The sequence below is a fragment of the Balaenoptera borealis genome, assembly GCF_965194805.1.
Source record: "Balaenoptera borealis genome assembly, chromosome: 9".
Taxonomy (NCBI): Eukaryota; Metazoa; Chordata; class Mammalia; order Artiodactyla; family Balaenopteridae; genus Balaenoptera; species Balaenoptera borealis.
Genome location: NC_138873.1, coordinates 119,406,388 through 119,425,679, shown reverse-complemented (window position 1 = coordinate 119,425,679; position 19,292 = coordinate 119,406,388). Strand labels below are relative to the sequence as shown.

At 34.6% G+C, this 19,292-nt stretch overlaps 1 protein-coding gene across 13 annotated transcripts in view; it reads right to left on the bottom strand.

Moving 5' to 3' along the window:
- The window catches only part of DOP1A (DOP1 leucine zipper like protein A), a 114,171-nt gene that overhangs the window by 67,345 nt on the left and 27,534 nt on the right, over window positions 1–19,292 (bottom strand). For all 13 annotated transcript variants that reach the window (XR_014248609.1, XM_082405825.1, XM_082405827.1 and 10 more), the window contains exons 2-6: window positions 16,955–17,157; window positions 14,126–14,307; window positions 7,573–7,743; window positions 5,121–5,310; window positions 362–460 (exon numbers count right to left, since the gene is read on the bottom strand). Coding sequence is in view for 12 of the 13 variants with exons in the window: in XM_082405825.1 (XP_082261951.1) it covers window positions 362–460; window positions 5,121–5,310; window positions 7,573–7,743; window positions 14,126–14,307; window positions 16,955–17,092 (780 nt within the window). In the remaining variant the exon portion in view is untranslated. The remainder of the gene's footprint in view (window positions 1–361; window positions 461–5,120; window positions 5,311–7,572; window positions 7,744–14,125; window positions 14,308–16,954; window positions 17,158–19,292) is intronic.

Below are 19,292 nucleotides of genomic sequence, written 5' to 3'. Positions count from 1 at the left end.
AAGAAAAGATGACATTAGGACAGAGATAACAGCTAGGTAGAAGGCCTGGGTCTCAGAGTCTTGGCTTACTCACAGCTAGCAATGAATAACAGTACCTCTTGCTTTTTAAAGGTTAAAACTTTTTTTTAAAGGTATGAAATAATCTATTTCATTCTTCATATTCTTATCCAAATCAATAAATCTTATTTTCCCCCAAATTTCACAAATTCCACTCCTTAAAAAGGGAACTTGTTTTCTATGTACTTACTGGTTTATAAAACAAAAGAATCCAACTTAAATCCAATTTTAAAAATAACTACATATCAGGAATCTATGAATTTCGAAAGAATGCCTTATGTTGATATTGGCATTATTGTTTTACCTGACTCATGTGGAATGGAAAACAGAAGAGTATGAGGTCCAGTGTGCTTCTCTGTACCAGTACACTTGAATCCTGCACCGAAGTGCTTACTGCTTCTACCTAAAATAAGAGAGTCTTTAGTATCTATTGTGTATTACCCTGGGAAATAGTTACCATGAAAATGTAACAATGCTTCATTTTCCTCAAAAAAAAGAAGTATGCTTCCAAGTTTCTTATATCACTAATTACACATTTTTACATTGTTTTGAATAGGTAAATATATTATAATAGTTTAAAATTAAGGAGTACAAAAGAGTACACAGCCAAAAGTTTCTCCCCCATCTGTTTCCAACCACCCAGTTTTGTTTGTGTAAACAATCAAGACTACTGAATACTTTCTGTAAATATAAGTAGATAAAAACATGCATGCATAATCCCAAACTCTGCCTTTTTCATTTAACAACATACTCTGAAGAGCTTTCCTTAACACTACATAAAGAGCTTCATTTTTTATATCCGAAGAAATACTTCCTTTCACAGATGAATCCTAATTTAACTAGGCTCCTAATGATGGACATTTATACTGTTTACAACCAATTACTATTGTAAATAATGTTGCAATATACTTACATAATATACAAGCACACCTATAGGATAAATCTTTCAAAGCAGAATTTCCAGATATTGTGATATACGCAGTTGCAATTTAAATAGTGTAATGCTTTGTCTTAAGGTTATGTATATTTATATTCTCACCAGCTCTGTGTGACAATTTGTTTTTCCGTGTTTACCCACACATTTTTTGTTTTTGCCAATCTGATATATGAAAACGGGTATCTTCATACAGTTTAAATTTTTATTTCCCTTCTTATAAATAACATTGAGAATTTTTTCGTACCTTTGAATTATTTTTATTTCCTTAGGTTAAGTTTCTGTTCAAATCAATTTTTCTACTTGACTATTAATATTTACTTATTTATTTATGTAGCTCTTTGAATAATAAGGAGGTTAATCCTTTGACTGTGACGTATTATAAACAGTTTTCCAATTATGGCACTTGTTTTTTTAAAGAAATTTAAAAAAATGACTTCTTTAAAACTTCCATTAAGTCATTAAAAGGAAATGTAACAATACATTTGGAAAATAGTTTGGTAGTTTCTTATAACCTTAAAACATATATTAGGAGAAAATATAGAAGTAAATCTGTTTGAGCTTAGATTAGACACAATTTCTTAGATAATATCTAACACCAAAAGCACAAATGACAAAAAAGAAAACAGATAAATTGGATTTGATCAAAATTAAAATTTTTGTGCGTCAAAGGACACTATCAAGAAAGTGAGAAGACAACTGAGAGAATGGGAGAAAATATTTTTAAATCATATATATGATAAGAATTTAATACCCAAAATGTGTAGAGAACTCCTACAACATAACAACAAAAAGAGAAACAAACCAATTTAAATAACGGGCAAAGAATTTGAACAGACATTTCTCCAAAGATTTAAAGACGGCCAATAACCACAAATATGTCCAACATCATTAGTCATCAGGGAAATGCAAATCAAAACCACAATAACACTTCACACCCATTAGGATGGCTGTAATAAAAAAGACAGACAATAACAAGTATAGAAATGGATGTAGAGAAAAGGGAACTCTCGTATATTGCTAATTGGAATGTACATCGGTACAGTCACTTTGGAAAACAGTTTGCCAGTTCCTCAAAAAGTTAAACATAGTTACCATATGACCCAGTAATCCCACTGTTAGGTGTATACCTAGAAGATACAAAAACTTATGCCTACACAAAAACTTATACATGAATGTTCATAAAGAATTATTCCTTAATAGCCAAAAAGTAGAAGTAACCCAAACTGTAATCAACTGAACGATGGATAAATAAAATGTGTTATATCCACACAATAGAATATTAATCAGCCATTAAAAGGAATGAAGTACATGCTTCAATATGAACAAATCTTGAAAATATTATGGTAAGTGAAAGAAGCTATTCATAAAAGACTATGTATTGGGCTTCCCTGGTGGCACAGTGGTAAAGAATCCGCCTGCCAATGCAGGGGACATGGGTTCGAGCCCTGGTCTGAGAAGATCCCACATGCCGCGGAGCGGCTAGGCCCGTAAGCCACAACTACTGAGCCTGCACGTCTGGAGCTTGTGCTCTACAACGGGAGAGGCCGTGACAGTGAGAGGCCCGCGCGTCGCGATGAAGAGTGGCCCCCGCTTGCCGCAACTGGAGAAAGCCCTCGCACAGAAATGAAGACCCAACACAGCCATAAATAAATTAAAAAAAAAAAAAAAAAAGACTACATATTATATATTTCATTTATATGAAATGTCCAGAATAGGCAAATCTATAGAAACAGAAAATAGACAGTAGTTGCTAGGGACAGGAGTAAGGGGAAAATGTGATGTGATTAATGGGTACAGATGGGGTTTCTTTCTGGGGTGACGAAAATGTTCTCAAATTAGTGGTGATAGTTGTACAACTTTGTGAATATACTAAAAACCACTGAACTGTACAATTCAAAAGGATAAATTTCATTGTATGTGAATTATATCTCAATAAAGCTGTTATAAAAAAAAGTTAAACATATATTTACCTTATAAAGCAGGAATCCCATTCCTAGGTATTTTCCCAAGAAATAAGAATATATGTCTGGATAAAGAAGATGTGGTACATATATACAATGGAATATTACTCAGCCATTAAAAAGAATGAAATAATGCCATTTGCAGCAACATAGATGGACCTAGATATTATCATACTAAGTGAAGTAAGACAGAGAAAGACAAGTATCATACAATATCACTTATATAAGGAATCTTAAAAAAAATGATACAAATGAACTTATTTACAAAACAGAAACAGACTCACAGACTTAGAAAACAAACTTATGGTTACCAAAGGGGGAAGATGGGGGGAAGGGATAAATTAGGAGGTTGGGAGTAACATATACACACTACTGTATTTAAAACAGATAACCAACAAAGACCTACTGTACAGCACAGGGAACTCTACTCAATATTCTGTAATAATCTAAATGGGAAAAGAATTTGAAAAAGAATAGATATATGCATATGTATAACTGAATCATGTTGCTGTGCGCTTGAGACTAACATTATAAATCAACTATATTCCAATATAAAATAAAAATTTAAAAAAAAGAGGGACTTCCCTGGTGGTCCAGTGGTTAAGAATCTGCCTTCCAATGCAGGGGACGCGGGTTCGATCCCTGGTCAGGGAACTAAGATCCCACATGCCGCGGGGCAACTAAGCCTGCAGCCTCTAGAGCCTGTGAGCCACACCTAGAGAGGCTGCGTGCCTCAACTACTGAGCCCACGTGCTCTGGAGCCCGTGCACCACAACTAGAGAGCCCACACCCTGCAACTACTGAGCCCGTGCGCTCTAGAGCCTGAGTGCCACAGCTGGAGAGAAGCCCATGCGCCGCAACAAAAGATTGCGTGTGCCACAACCAAGACCCAACGCAGCCAAATAAATAAATAAATATGAAAAAAAAGAGAAATAGCTGTAAATGGAAAAAAAAGAACATATGTCTATATAAATAACTGTATGCAAATGTTTATATTAGTTTTATTCATAACTGCCCCAAACTGGAAAGAACTCAAATGTTCATTAATCAGTGAATGAATAAACAAACTATGGTATATTCATACAATACTACATAGCAATATAAAAGAACAAACTATTGATACATGCAAAAACATGGATGATTCTCAAACATGTTGTACAAAGTAAAAGAAACCAGACAACAGCTAACACTGCATGATTCTATTATGTAACATTCTGTAAAAAGCACAATCTACAGGAATAGAAAATAGACCAGTGTTTACAAGGGCTTGGGAGTGTAGGGGAATGAGAGTGACTACGAAGGGACAAAAAAGAACTTTTTGGGGTGATGTAAATGTTCTCTATCTTGATTTTATAGTATGTATATATGTATATAGTATGTATAGTATACTATAGTATGTATGAATTTGACAAATGACTATATATTTGTCAAATTCATACAACTGTACACGAGTTAATTTCAGTGTATGTTAATTACACTTTAATACATATAACCAAAAATCTGCATAAAAATCTGTCATTTCATAATCATATGGGGAAAAAGTAAAGGATGATTAATCACAACCTTTTTCTTTAAACATTTCAAAATGACCCTTAAGGGATTCTTTGTTTTTCACTCCTTGCTCATTTTAAGAGTACAGCACTCTACAGAGATAAAAGGTTTCCTTCTGTTCTTAATCTTGAAATTAAAAAGTATAAGCAAACAATCAATGTGATTTTTTTCAACTATCTTTCACTATCTGCTTTAGTAATACATCATTTTGCATAAATCCCATACAGAATCTGGCTATCACTTTGTCTAAAATCTGTCTTTCCTATAAAGAAATCTATGATCCAACAGAAGGTACACTTCGGGATAATATAATGAATGTGGCTATGTTAACAATGGTCTGATCAGTTAGCAAGATGGTAATAAAGACCATTTATTTGCTTGAATAACAGATAATAAAGATAACATATAAATAACAATTCCTTTTCCATGAAAAAAAAATTTGTAGGTTTTCAAAAAAATAATTAGCGACGATTTTGGTCTTTAAGTTTCCTTGATGAAAAATGTAAGCTCCATGAAAACAGGAACTTCATTCGTGGCACGATTCTCAGTATCTGGAATTTTGTGTCTGGCTATAAAGAATTATGAGTTAAATGAACAACCACACGTATACCTACCATTAGCTCAATATCACTGCCAATTATATAAAGCTGATCTTCCATGGAAAGCTTCCTGTTCAAATGGGCGAGAACATATGTGATTCCAGGTAAACGCACAGCAGGACTGGTAAGAAGACTACCCCAGAGGGCACTGTAGAATGCCGACTGGTCCACTGCAGTAGCAACCTTTTCCAATAATGTGTTTGTTCTGAGGTACAAAATAAAGTGGTTGAAAAAGGGAAATATTTAGTTTCACGATGTTAAACACAAATCATTATCCTCTCCCAGAATGTATGAAAGCATCCCTGCCGTAGTCATATGTTCCATAGATGGGAAGAAGCATACATGTCAGAGTCAGAGAACTGGGTGTAAGTCCTGGCTCTCCCATTTACTAGCTGTGTAATCTGGGGAAATCACTTAGTCTTTCTTCAGTTCAGTTTCCTCATCCGTAAAATGAAGATAACAACAAAAACACCACCACAAGTCCCATCTGCCTCAGTGGGTTGTTAAACCCACATACATTATAGTTAATAATAATCCTATAGCAGAACATATCTTCTGTTGATTTTCTACAAAATTTTAAAGGCTATTTCTAAATATTTCCTTGTCTTTGAAATCACATTATGTAATTCACTATTTCAATGAATTATCCTATGACAAAATCAGAGATGCATTATTGCTTTATTAAGAACTGCATTTAAAGAATAATTACATTTGTTTTAAACATAAGATAATGCAATACACAAAAATTATTACATTGCTGTATAGCAAATTCAGAATCAAGAGAATCTGATGATGAGTTCTACTGTTAACTTACTATGTGATTTAATACTAACACTGTAATCCCTTCTAGCCTCAATTTACCTACGCATTAAAAGAACATGTTTTCATATCATTTTATAGAACTTGTGTGAAATAACTGGCAAAACATATTGCTGTGGTCTGAATGTTTATGTTCCCTGAAAATTTATACATTAAAACCCTGATCCCCCAAAGTGATGGTATTAGAATGTGGAGCCTTTGGGAGGTGCTTAAGTCATGAGGGTGGAGCTCTCATGAATGAGATTAGTGTTCTTATGAAAGAAATACCAACAGAGCTCCAAAGTCCCTTCCAGTAGATGAGGATATAGGGAAAACGTTCCAGCTATGAACCAGGCAGAAGGCTCTCACCAGAGCATGGCCATGTTGGCACCTTGATTTTGGACTCCCAGCCTCAAGAACTGTGAGAAATAAATTTCTGAATTTTTGCACTTCTGAATATTTCTAAATTTCTGAAAATAAATTTCTACCCAGTCTGTGGTATTTTGTTACAACAGCCCAAAGGACTAAGGCACATAACAAGATTAAATCATACAGATACCACAGTCATAAAGATCATTATTCAATTTCTACGTTAAATTTTTAATTATAACTAGCAGATTTATAAAACGGTATTCATTGTATGCTTCCCTTAGGAGAATTAATAAAACAATTTAAAACAAGACTGATTTATAAACTTAATAATCTCACATTGTGTTTCTAAAATTGTAAGCAAGTAAGTAAAAAAGTTAATAAAAGTAAATGATAAGTTTTGAGGACAAAAGTATTTTTTCTCAAAGCAGCTTATAAGAGTAATCCAATATTTTCAGGATTAGATTCTTACAGCATTATGGGAGCAGATGAAATACAATAAAATAGAGTAGCTTGTCAATGCACTGGAATAAATTATTTAAATTTAAATCATTACGTGTACTCGTAAAGAAAGTTTGGCATTTTCTTTTTCTGCCACCTTAATTCATAATTTCCTTTTTGGTAAGAATATCAGTAACAGAGATATTAAAGATACTTAACGTTACCCTGCATTGTCTACCACTATTAACTTTCAAAGAAATAACAGGCTCCAAAACAGATCAAATCATTTTCTTTGAAGAGTTAAAATATCAAGAGTATCATGTCAATAGGTTGGCGCTAGGCTATTTTCCACCATTAACAATTTAAAAATTGATGGTACATGGCCCAATTTCCCATTCTTTTTATTAATTTAAATGTCCTATCTATTGTACTATTATTTTAAATTATGGGTCACAAATTTTTGAGTGATTTTTATGTGCTAGGCACTAGACTAAGTGATATTGAAATAGTATAGTAACACAATGAAATAGGTTATGCTTTTTTATACATGAGAAAACTCAGTAAAGTTCAGAAATGTAGAAAAAGCTTTCCTAAGCTCACACAGTGTCTGTCAAACTAGGATTTGAACCTAGTCCATCTACCTTCCAAGTCTGTGCTCTTATTACTCAGCTAAATTTTCAGTGTGATATACAAAGTAGACACACTACAATAATTATTTTGCTATAAAAATCGTCAGGTGATATACTGAAGTGTCAAGAATAATTAGTTTTTGTGATGTTAATATTACTGATTTAAGGATGCTTGCTGACAAATCCATGACTTTGATTACTTAGCTGCAGCAGTAACAGTACTCTCTTACCTCTCATAGTACTCTGATCCTTCTTCTAAGCCAGGAAGAATACCAGTTAGCAATCCTTGTAGACCAGGCTTCAGTGTTTTACCCAAAGGCAGATAATATATCTCATACAGACTTAGCAATGTTGGTTTCACCGACATGGCAGCATTTGCAAGAAGAGGAAATAGTCCAGAACTGTTTTAAAAAATAAAAACAAAAGTGGGAGATAAAATAACTACAAAATATTAATTCATATGTACCAACATGTGTGTATAAATCTTTTTTAAATGAAATAATGTTATACTGCTCAGCTTAAAATGGTATCCTGTATAGTGATGCCGCCTTCTGTATCTATGTAACCAACCCAGGTCTCTCACCTGAGCTTCATACTCATAAACCCAGTGGCCACCTAGCTGTTTCACAAAGGTCTTCAAATTTCACGATTCGTAAACAGAGTTCCCTCTCTCCCCCCGCCCAAAATCCTGATCCTTCCCCTGTAATTTCCATTTCAAAATACGGCATCAGCATCCATCTGGTTGACCAAAAGCTATACATCTTGGAGTGACCCTTGACCCTTTTAAAAAAATCTACTTTAAATCGGAATCAATTATCAAGTTTTCTCTCCAAGCCATTCTCCTACATATTTTTTGAATATAATAAATTCTCTCCATCTCCATCAGATAGTTCCTTAGAAGAGACCACCAAGATATCTCAGTCATCATCTCTTACCAATCATCATATCTCAATCACCATGTCTTACCAAGTACTGCTTCAGGATAGCCCTTTCACTGGGTTCCTGCTGCCTTTAAGATACAGTCTAAATGCTTAATGTGGCTTTAACATCTCGTTACGACATACCTCTGTACAGACCACGTATGCTCAATATCACTCCTGCAACCTCTGCTCCAGCTACGCTGAACAATTCCTCTCAAGTTCATTTTAGAACTTTCCACACCCTCGTTAGCGAGCAGGCCTTCGCACGTGCTGCTCTGAAAGATACAATTCCTGCTCCCTTACTTACAACCTCCTTGTTGTCTGGATGATTCCTAGACTTTCAGGACTCAGCCTAAGCTGTTTCCTTGAGGAGACTGTCTCCTAATTAGACTAGGTTAGGCTCCCTATTTGATGTTCCCATAGAGCCTAACACTTATTCTAATAAGTAATTCTGTTCTTACCAACAGTAAGTAATTCTATTGCTGTGATAATAATAAGTAATGCTAGGGACTTTCCTGGCGGTCCAGTGGTTAAGACTCTGCGCTTCCACTGCAGGGGGCAAGGGTCCGATCCCTGGTCGGGGAACTAAGATCTCGCATGCCACACAGTGCAGCCAAAAAAAAAAAAAAAGTAATGCTATTCCTTGCAGCAGCAAAAGGAAACATCAACAGAGTAAAAAGACAACCTACAGAATGGGAAAAAATGTTTGCAAACCATATATCTGATAAGGGGTTAATATCTAAAACACATAAAGAACTTGTACAACTCAATAGCAAACAAACAAATAACCTAATTACAAAATGGGCAAAGGACCTGAATAGACTTCTCTCCAAAGAAGATACATGAATGGTCAACAGGTACATGAAAAGATGCTCAACATCACTAGTCAACAGGGAAATGCATATTAAAACCACGGTGAGATAACATCTCATGCCTGACAGAAGGGCCATCATCAAAAAGACAAGATATAACAAATGCTGGTGTGGATGTGGAGACAAGGGAACCCCTGTGCACTGCTGGAGGGGCTGCAAATTGGTATGGTCACTATAGAAAACAGTATGGAGATTCCTCAAAAAGTTAAAAATTCCACTTCTGGGAATGTATTCAAAGGTAAAAAAACACTAACTCAAAAAGAATCCCCATGTTCATAGCAGCATTATTTACAATAGCCAAGACATGGAAACAACCTAGGTGTCCACTGATGGATGAATAAAGAAGTTGTGTGTATGTGTGTATACACACACACACACACACACACACACACACACACTGGAATATTATTCAGCCATAAAAATGAGGAAATCCTACCATTTGCAACCACATGGATGGATCTTTAAGGTATTATACTGAGATAAGTCAGACAGAAAAAGACATACCATATGATCTCACTTATAGGTAGAATCTTAAAACAAAACAAACCAAACCAAAACAAAAAAACACCCAAACTCATAGAAAAAGAGATCAAATTTGTGGTTACAAGAGGCAATGGTAGAGGGAGGGGGAATTAGAAGAAGGTGGTCAAAAGGTACCAACTTCCAGTTATAAGATAACTGAGTACTAAGAATGTAATGTAAAACATGATGACTACAGTTAACACTGCTATATGATATATAGGAAAGTTGTAGCAGAGTAAATCTCAAGAGTGCTCATCATAAGGAGAAAATTGTTTTCCTTCATTCTTTTCTTCTTTCTTTTCTTTTTATTGTATCTATATGAAAAGATGATGTTAGCTGAACCTATTGTGGTAATCATTTCACAGTATATGTAAATCAAACCATCATGCTGTACACCTTAAACTTATACAGTGAGGAATGTCAATTATTTATCAATAAAACTGGGGGGAAAAAAGAGTAATTCTAATAGATAATTCTGTAATATCAGAAAGCAAGAGACCATGACTCTCTTTTTATTTCTGTATCCTAAATCCTTAACACCAAGTCCTGCACTTGCAAAGTGCTTAACAAATGAATTAAGAATCTGTCTTGCTCCTACTTTATACAGAAAACAGAGGTCATCTAGTGGGAATTCCCTCAACTTGCCACTTTCCTGCCTTCAATTTTAGGTACAGTGTGACTTAAAGCTACAGTAGTAACCTCTTCAAAGCTACCTCGCCCCAGGGCCCAATGTCTGCCTTTGCCAGGGCCTTGCTTTATCTACCATCCTTTTTCTTTCCTGTAATTTCTTTCTTCCTCCACTGACAATTGTGCTTAAATCTTTCCTATGACTCTAAAAAGAGAACAAATTACAACAACAAAATCCCCAAACCTTTATCTTAACTACCTCCTGGCTTGAAGCTGCCTTCCTACTTCAACTTTTGGGGGGAAAAAAAAAGCACTTCTCCCAATTTATCACCTCCCGTCTGATCTTCAATCACGACACTTCTACCTGCTCTACTGAAGCTGTTCTCCATACTGTCACCAATGTCTACTAATTGCCAGATTTGATGGTCTATTTTCAGTCCCTACTGTTTCATTTGCCGGTAATATTTGATACTATTCACCGCAACTTTCTCTTGAAATTCTTTCCCCTTTTGGCTTCAGGTGAGCTCTGTCTCCTGGTACATTTTCTATCTCTGATTCTTCTAGTTCCTTTTCAATGACTACTTTCCTCCACCTGCTCTTTAAATAATGTGACTCCTAAGTATTCACAGAATGGTCTCATTCCTCTTCCCTCCTTATTATTCACAATGTACTGGGTGATCTCAATCATTCTCTTGGCTTCAACTGCCACCTGAATACTAACTGCTCTAAAATCTCTCTAGCCTGAAGTCTGGGTTTGTACTATCAAAAGTTTACTTTACATACCCATTTAATATTTTATGCTGCTCAAACTACATGTCTAGCCTTCTTAGTAACACCTCTGTGTACTGTATCATATTAAAAAAAATAAGTTTGAAGACACAATATGATATTTTACCACATAATAGGTTATAGAACTTTAAAAGTATTTGTATTTAATTATGTTAAAGCATAAACCTTGAGATTAACTTACTTAATAAAAAATAAAAAGTCCAACATTAATATAAACTTCAGTTTTTAAATTAGCTATACCTCTAAAAAATACAGAATAACAATTTTGCTCCATAAGGTATGTGTATGTAAGAGTGTCTGCCATATTTAGACACGGTATTCTAGAATTAATTTATTATTCTTATATAGCATATTGCTAATAAAATTAGATATACTGCAACTTTGTAAAATAGCTGTTTCTTAAAGTAAACTTTCTGTTATTTGTTTAAAAAATAGCAGGCATGAGTTACATAAGAAAAGTCTTGCCTTAAGAAAGGAATCTATCAGTTATTACATGTAACTGAGCAATTTTCAGCTTTTTATTAAAAAGTACTGTTCCTTGGAATATAGTGTTTATTATTAGTATTAAAAATACCTATTACTGACTTTAGGTTCTATTTTTAAAACATCCATGCAGAATTTAAAGAAAGAGAAAACACATACACAGTAAAGTAGATCAATGAAGTTAAAAGTTTGTTTTTAAAAAGGCTAACAAAATTGATAAACTCATGACAAGACTAACCAAAGTAAAAAAGGATGTCTGCATCACCAATGTCACGAATGATAGAGGAAAACTGGATATGCACATGCAAAAGAATGAAATTAGACCCCTATCTTACAGCACTTACAAAAGTTAACTCCAAATGGATTAAAGACTTAAATATAAGGCCTGAAACCATAAAATATAGAGGAAACATAGAGGAAAACATAGAGAAAAGCTCCCTGACACTGGCGTTGGCAATGATTTTTTTGGATAAGAAACCTAAAGCAAAGGCAACAAAAGCAAAAATAAACAAGTGTGACTACATCAAACTAAAATGGAAGAGAGGATAAGATATGGGGAAGCCAGAATGAAAAGTTCTAACATATGTTTTATCATAGTTCCAAAAAAGGAAGAGAGAATACATGGAGTAAAGTCAATTTAAAGAGACTCCAGAATTGATGAAAGGTATTGATTTACAGATTTTAAAATCCCAATGAATCCCAGCCAGGATAAAGAAAAAGATATCTACCTCTAAATACATCGCAGTAAAACTGCAGAGTACTAATGACAAAGATGTAGAAGTAAGTAGGCAAGACTTCTCTGAGGAGCTGATACTTTATCAGAGACCTGGATTAAAGCATTACAGGGTGAGGAAAACAAAGAAAATGAGGAAGAATAAGCAAACAGACCTATGTTGTCAGAATGGAGCAAACTGGGTAGAAAGTGGTAGGAGTTAAGAGGTCACTGACACAGACTGGGCCGAAGTATATAAAGCCTTAAAAGCCACAGTAAGGGCTTTGAATTCTATTTTTAAGTGACAGGAGGAAGTCAATGGAGGTTTTTAACAGAGGAATGACATTATCTATTCAATGTATTAAAAAGTTTACTCTGATACTATGTGGAGCAAAGGGTGTAAGAGAATAAGAACAGATGTTATATGAATATTCAGAGGCCAGTAACAAGGACCACGCTAGAGATAATGCTTACTTAGCGTGGATGCTGCCAGCAAGGGTGGAGAGAGGTGGATGTGTTTGGAACATGGAACAATAGCTAACATTTATTGAGTACTTATTACATGCTGTACATTGTTCTAAGCACTTTACATATATTAACTCTCTTAATTCTGTTAACAATACTATGAAATTGATCATCTTATTCCCATTTTTCCAGATGAGAATACATACAGAGGTGAAGAAAATGGCCCAAGATCACAGAGCCAGTTAGCTGTAAATATGAATTGTCTGACTCCACTGCCTCTGCTCTTAACCACCATGAGATAGAACCCTTAGCAACAGAATGTTCATGAGAGGAAGGAGAATATGGGCAAAGAAAACAAGATGTCAAGTGTAAGTCAGATTTCAGGTGTAAATGGATGGATGGTGGTGCCATTTACTGAGCTTCAGTGCACTGCAGATGGCCAGGTTTATGGGAGAAGGTGAGGTTAGTTTGGAGCAGGTTGAGCTTGAGTTGCCTTTAAAGATCCACACTGAGGTGGTGAGTAAGCCAGGAGTTTAAAGCAGAAGTCAGCACTAGTGATACCAAGTTGGAAGTCTGCACATAAAAGATAAATCATGGCTTGGATAAGCATGTCCAAGGAGAGAATATAAAATGAAAACATTAGGTACAGGACTAAGCAAGCCTTAAGGAACTCCATATGTAGAGTTTAGGGAAAGGAGAAAAGGCTGGTAAAGGAGATTGAGAAAGTAACAAAACTGGAGAATGCAGTATCACAGAAGGCAAGAGAAAAAGACTATTTTAAGTAGAGAATGGTCAACTATGTTGAAAGGTGTTAAGAGATCAAGGTATCTATTTTTTCTCAGGGTAGTTCTCTAGCTTAAAAACATAGAATGTACTGTAGTCTCAACAATTTTGAAAAAAAAAAACTTTTCAAAAATGACATCTGAGAAGGAAAAAATTCTTATATTAACAAACATTGGGGACTTCCTTGGTAGTCCAGTGGGTAAGATTCCACGTTCCCAATGCAGGGCGCCCAGGTTCGATCCCTGGTCAGGGAACTAGATCCCACATGCATGCTGCAACTAAGAGTCCGCACGCCACTACTAAGAAGTCCGCATGCCACAACTAAGAGTATGTGTGCTGCAACTAAAAGATCCTGAATGCTGCAACGAAGATCCCGCATGCTGCTACTAAGGCCTGGCACAGCCAAAATAAATAAATAAATCTTAAAAAAAAAAAAAGAAAGAAATACTGTAAATTTTTCTGAAGTACTTATTTATCAAAATATTTAAGATTGACATCTGAAAACTTTCATCATTAAGGACTTCTCAATTTTTTACCTTTTACTGCAAAAAGCATAATAGCTAAAAATACTTTTTACTTACATGCAAATAGATAGTAAAATTATTCTCACCTATATAAAAAAAGATCTTTGGCAAGTCGCTTAGGTCCAATGATTTTGAAGATAATTTCATATGTTTCAAGTGCCTTCCGATGAACTCCACCTGGTAATGCTGGATGTAGACATTGAGCTAGGCGTTTGCCTATGGTCAGTTTTTTGGGTACCACTTGGTACTTTGCATTATTTTGTAAAACCTTGAAGAAAACATTTTAATTCAGTTGAGAAAAAATATTACATTTCATTTTATTTCCATTTTCTAGCATAGTATTACCAAAAATCCTCATAGGACTTCTTTACACTCTGAAAAAATTATAGAGGATGTCAAAAAGCTTTTGTTTTTGTCAGTTACATCTGTCAATACTGGATTTAAAATTAAAACTGAGGATTTAAAAATATTTATTAATTTGTTAAAAAAAAAACTCATTATGTGTTAACAGAAATAACATTTTTATGAAAAATAACAATACTTTCCAAAACAAACTTGTTCAGAAGAAAGGCACTGTTTTAGATGTCTGCAAATCTTTAATGTCAGTCAGCCTTCAACCTATTTTTGATACACTGTTTGAAATACATGAAGAAAATCGAACCTCAACATAGATACTTTGTTGGAAGAGGAACAACCACTGCTGTAGTATATCATATTATAGCAAGTAACTCTAGTGCTAACAAGAACATACATGAGATTATAATTGCCCATTTGCTTTTACTAATCTCCCAATTTGGCCAAATACATGTTGCTGTATTTATTCAGCCACTACATTTCTTTAGAGACGATGGTCAAAGGCAGAATTTATAGAAGAAGATGCTATCTCACAAATCACTCAAAGGAGATTAATTATTTAAGTGATAAAAGACTTACAAATGCAGTTCTTCAGAGTATTATGGCAAAATGCTGATAGAATACTAGAAAATGAACACTCAGAATGAATACAGTATAATAGACTAGAACTGGAATTTAGATGAAACACAAAAGAAGTCCTTTATTTTAAAAAATAAAGAACTGAGGTTAAAATATATAAAATGAATGATCTGTCAAAGGCAGTACAGAAGAGAAGCACTAGATTTTCCATTTCATAAAAAAAGCGGAGGGTCGGAGGTCCACTTAGATATAAAATTTTCAATGTTCTTCCCACTACAAGGCTTCAATCCAGTTTTAAATTGGATGTAATGAATGTAAATAAAATTAGAGCTACGAATGCAAAGCAAATCAAGGGCACAACACTACAAAACATTTTTATTTTTTGAAACTAGCTGCCTTCCATTTCTAGAATATTACTTTGAATTTTGGATGCAGGAGCAAAGAATCAATATTTACATATATTTTAAAGAAAAGTATAATTATTACCAGAAGTACTTCTGTAGAAGGAAACTTAATGATGTGTAACACAAAATGCCTCAATAAAGAAATTCGATTGATACCAAATAAAATTTTTTTAAAAAAGCAAAATATAGCACTATTTTCTAAAAGCATTTGAGTTAGAAAACTTGTATAAATGAGGTATAATAATTTAGTATATTAATAACTAATAAAATTTTATACTAAAACATATTTAGACTAACTTCAACAAATTTATATATATATAACCCTTGCCTTGTTTCACCATGATTTTAGGTAAGTTTCACCAATGCCTTGTATATCCTATGTTATATTATCTGGATACAGTGAAATCTGTTTTCATGAATATTGATTAAGTATAAAAAACTAATTATGTACTTAATTAGGCAAATTAATTTCCACAATTTAATGAATTGCTTTTACACGTAGTTCCTAATAAGTCTTCAGAAAGAGACCCTTCAGGACAAGAAAGAACCTAACTACCTTTAAACAAACTTATATTTTTGGATGCAATTTCTTGGGGATATTGTAAAAGTTTTGAGAATTTATCAAACCTCAAATGATAAATGTTAGAAGTTAACATGTCAAACAGAAGTTTGTGCATCTAATTTTAAGATAAATCCTTGGCATTGGAAATGAAGGCTTTTCTTTTTAAGATATCAGGGTAATTATCTATAGTATGAGATTGAAAACTAGTGTTCTTGGTATATATTTTAAGACAAATTTCTTTCCTAATAATTGTATGCTAGAGTGTTTGATGTTAAAATAGTTACCGGAAGAGCTCGCTCTTCCTATCTGCTCCCCTAGTCCACTTAATATTTAGTAGCATTTGTATTCAATAACAGATATTAAAAACAAACCCCAAAAACCCCCAAAATAAAAACTATGTGTGTGAAGTGAGAAAATTGTGATCTAAGTTAAAAAAAAAAAAAAGGGGGTCAAAATTTAAAGCTACAAGTTGATCAGCGATGCCACCACAATAACAGTGGATAACAACCAGACATGTGAAGAAGGATCATTCAAGGCCAAGCTCCAAGGCCTAAGCAACTGCTTGTCACTTTTGTAAAAAGTACTGACTATAACTAAGAACTGCCTGGACATAAAATGTTTTCTTAATGCTACATACCATTTGGAAAGGACACAGCAGTTACTGCTTTCCACATGCAGTTTTTCATTTTGCAGCTAGGAACTCCAGAACCATATCTGATGCTCATTTACAGAAACTTATCTTCATCGTTAGCATATTTGCTTCCTAGTCTTGTCTTTATAGGTAATAAAGGAATAACTATATTTTTCAACTACTGTTGTGGTTTTGGCCTCAAAAAAAAAAAAAGTCTGACTATATAGGCATGCAACTCATGAAGTAAAATAGCAGAGTCAAAAGTAATTCTGAGGTTTAGTTATGTTTTTAAATTCTTTACTTCAAGGTTGAGAGAAATTCAGTAAATACAGACGCAGGTTTCTGATTTTTACTCTATTTTATGAAATGAGTAAGATAGACATACCTTATTAAGTTTTCCAAGTGCCGATATCAAATCTGCCCATTCACTGGAGTATTCAAAATTCTTTAGTGCTTTATCAATTGCAGCTACATAGTTTCTGTATTTGGAGTCACTCAATAACTCCAGCTCTTCTGTGTTCATCCTCCCACAGCGTCCCACTAGAGGCAAATTCCAAAGTCATGTAAAATCATCACCTACAAAAAAGTCTGCAGGAGGAACCAGTTACAAAGTAAAGTTATTAAAATGGGTTCAGAGTTAATGGCTAACTTTAAAATGTTTCTTGAGTTAGAAGTGATCAAAACTTCAGTCAGCTAGTATGCAGGTTCATGGAAGTATTCAAAGACAGCTTCAAAGATAACTATTCATGTGTTCCTTTCTAGGAACTGGAAAAATGGCTGTGAGGACTTAGGGATTTATAAAGGAGGAAATATTCCTGTACTTATTTCAATTTAGAAATAATGTTATTTCTTTGTCATATTTGCTGATATAACATTCTGATACACATACTCCTCTACTTTGTTTTGATCCTAAAATGCACTGACTGGTTATATTAGAAACATCAAGGACATTAAAACAATAACAACAACAACAATAGGAAAAAGAAAAAGAAATGAATGACTTGGAGATCATCTTATTTTACTAAGCGATAATGGGCATATAGTATGAAAGAACATAAGCTGTTTGGAATTAATAAAACTTTTAATAAAACTGATGAGTATATGTGGTAGTTTAAAATATGTCCACAAATTCTTTGATATTAATTTCAAAAAGCACTGCCTAATTCTCTAGCCCTGTGAGCTGGATTCTGGAACTCAATTCTAACGAAAATAGTAAGGCAGAAGTGACAATTTGTAATGGCCAAGACTAGGTCATAAAAGCACTTCAGCTTCCTCCTTGCTCTCTCTCTTAGATCAGTGGATCTGGGGAAAGCCAGCTGCCACATCACGAGGACATTTCAAGGAACCTTATGAAGAGGTTTCTGTGGTAAGGAACCGAGGCTTTCTGCCAACAGCCACGTGAGTGAGCCACCTTAGAAGCAGATCCTTCATCCCTAAGAAAGCCTTGATTTGACTGCAGTACCAACTGACATCTTGACTGATTTCATGAGAGATCCTGAGCCAGAACTACCTAAGTCTCTCAAATTCATGACCTAGAGAAATTTTCTTGTTTTAGGCCACTGAGCTGGGGGGTAATTTGTTACACAGCAATAGAATAGATAACTAATATGCAGTAGTAACAAGGATTTAACTGAGGCTCAACTTAAAAATCAACGTGGGGACTTCACTGGTGGCACAGTGGTTAAGAATCCGCCTGCCAATGCAGGAGACACAGGTTCGATCCCTGGTCTGGGAAGATCCCACATGCCACAGAGCAACAAAGCCCGTGTGCCACAACTACTGAGCCTGAGCTCTAGAGCCTGCAAGCCACAACCACTGAGCCCACGTGCCACAACTACTGAAGCCTGTGCACCTAGAGCCTGTATTCCACAACAAGAGAAGCCACCGCAATGAGAAGCCCGCGCAGCACAATGAAGAGTAGCCCCCATCGCCTCAACTAGAGAAAGCCCGTGTGCAGCAATGAAGACCCAATGTAGGCAAAAATAAATAAATAAATAAATAAAAAATTAATGTGGCCTCTCCACCTTTTTGGTGTCCTATCTGACTTTTAACTTTGCACCCTTCCCTAGAGCTGGGTTTGTGGATCTGCAGAAGGATCTAAGAACTAGCCAACACAATTAAATGAGGGTTAAAAGTCTTTCAACAAATGGCTTTGGAATAACTGGATATTCATATGTAGAAGAATGAAGTGGACTCCTTCCTCACACCTATACAAAAATCAACTCAAAATGAATCATAGATCTAAATGTAACAGCTAGAACTATAAAACTCTTAGAAGAAAATACAGGAATAAATCCTCAAGGCCTAGAGCTAGGTCTTCTTAGGATTTCTCAGAAATAACACTAAAAGCAGCATAAGCAATATAAACACAAGCAAGGAGAAAATAAACCGGACTTCATCAAAATTAAAAACCTTTCTCTGCTTCAAAAGATACCATCAACAAAGTGAAAAGACAACTGACAGAATGGAAGAAAATATATCTCCCATATTTCTGATAAGGGACTTGAACTAGATATATAAAGAACCCTTACAAGTCAATAATAAAAGGACAAATAACTTTGAAATGGGCAAAGAATATGAATAGATATTTCTCCAAAGAAGATACACAAATGTCCAAAAAGTACATGAAGTGATACTCAACATCATTAAGTATCAGGGAAATGCAAATCAGAACCACGAGATACTTCATACACACTAGGATGGCTATAATAAAAAAGACAATA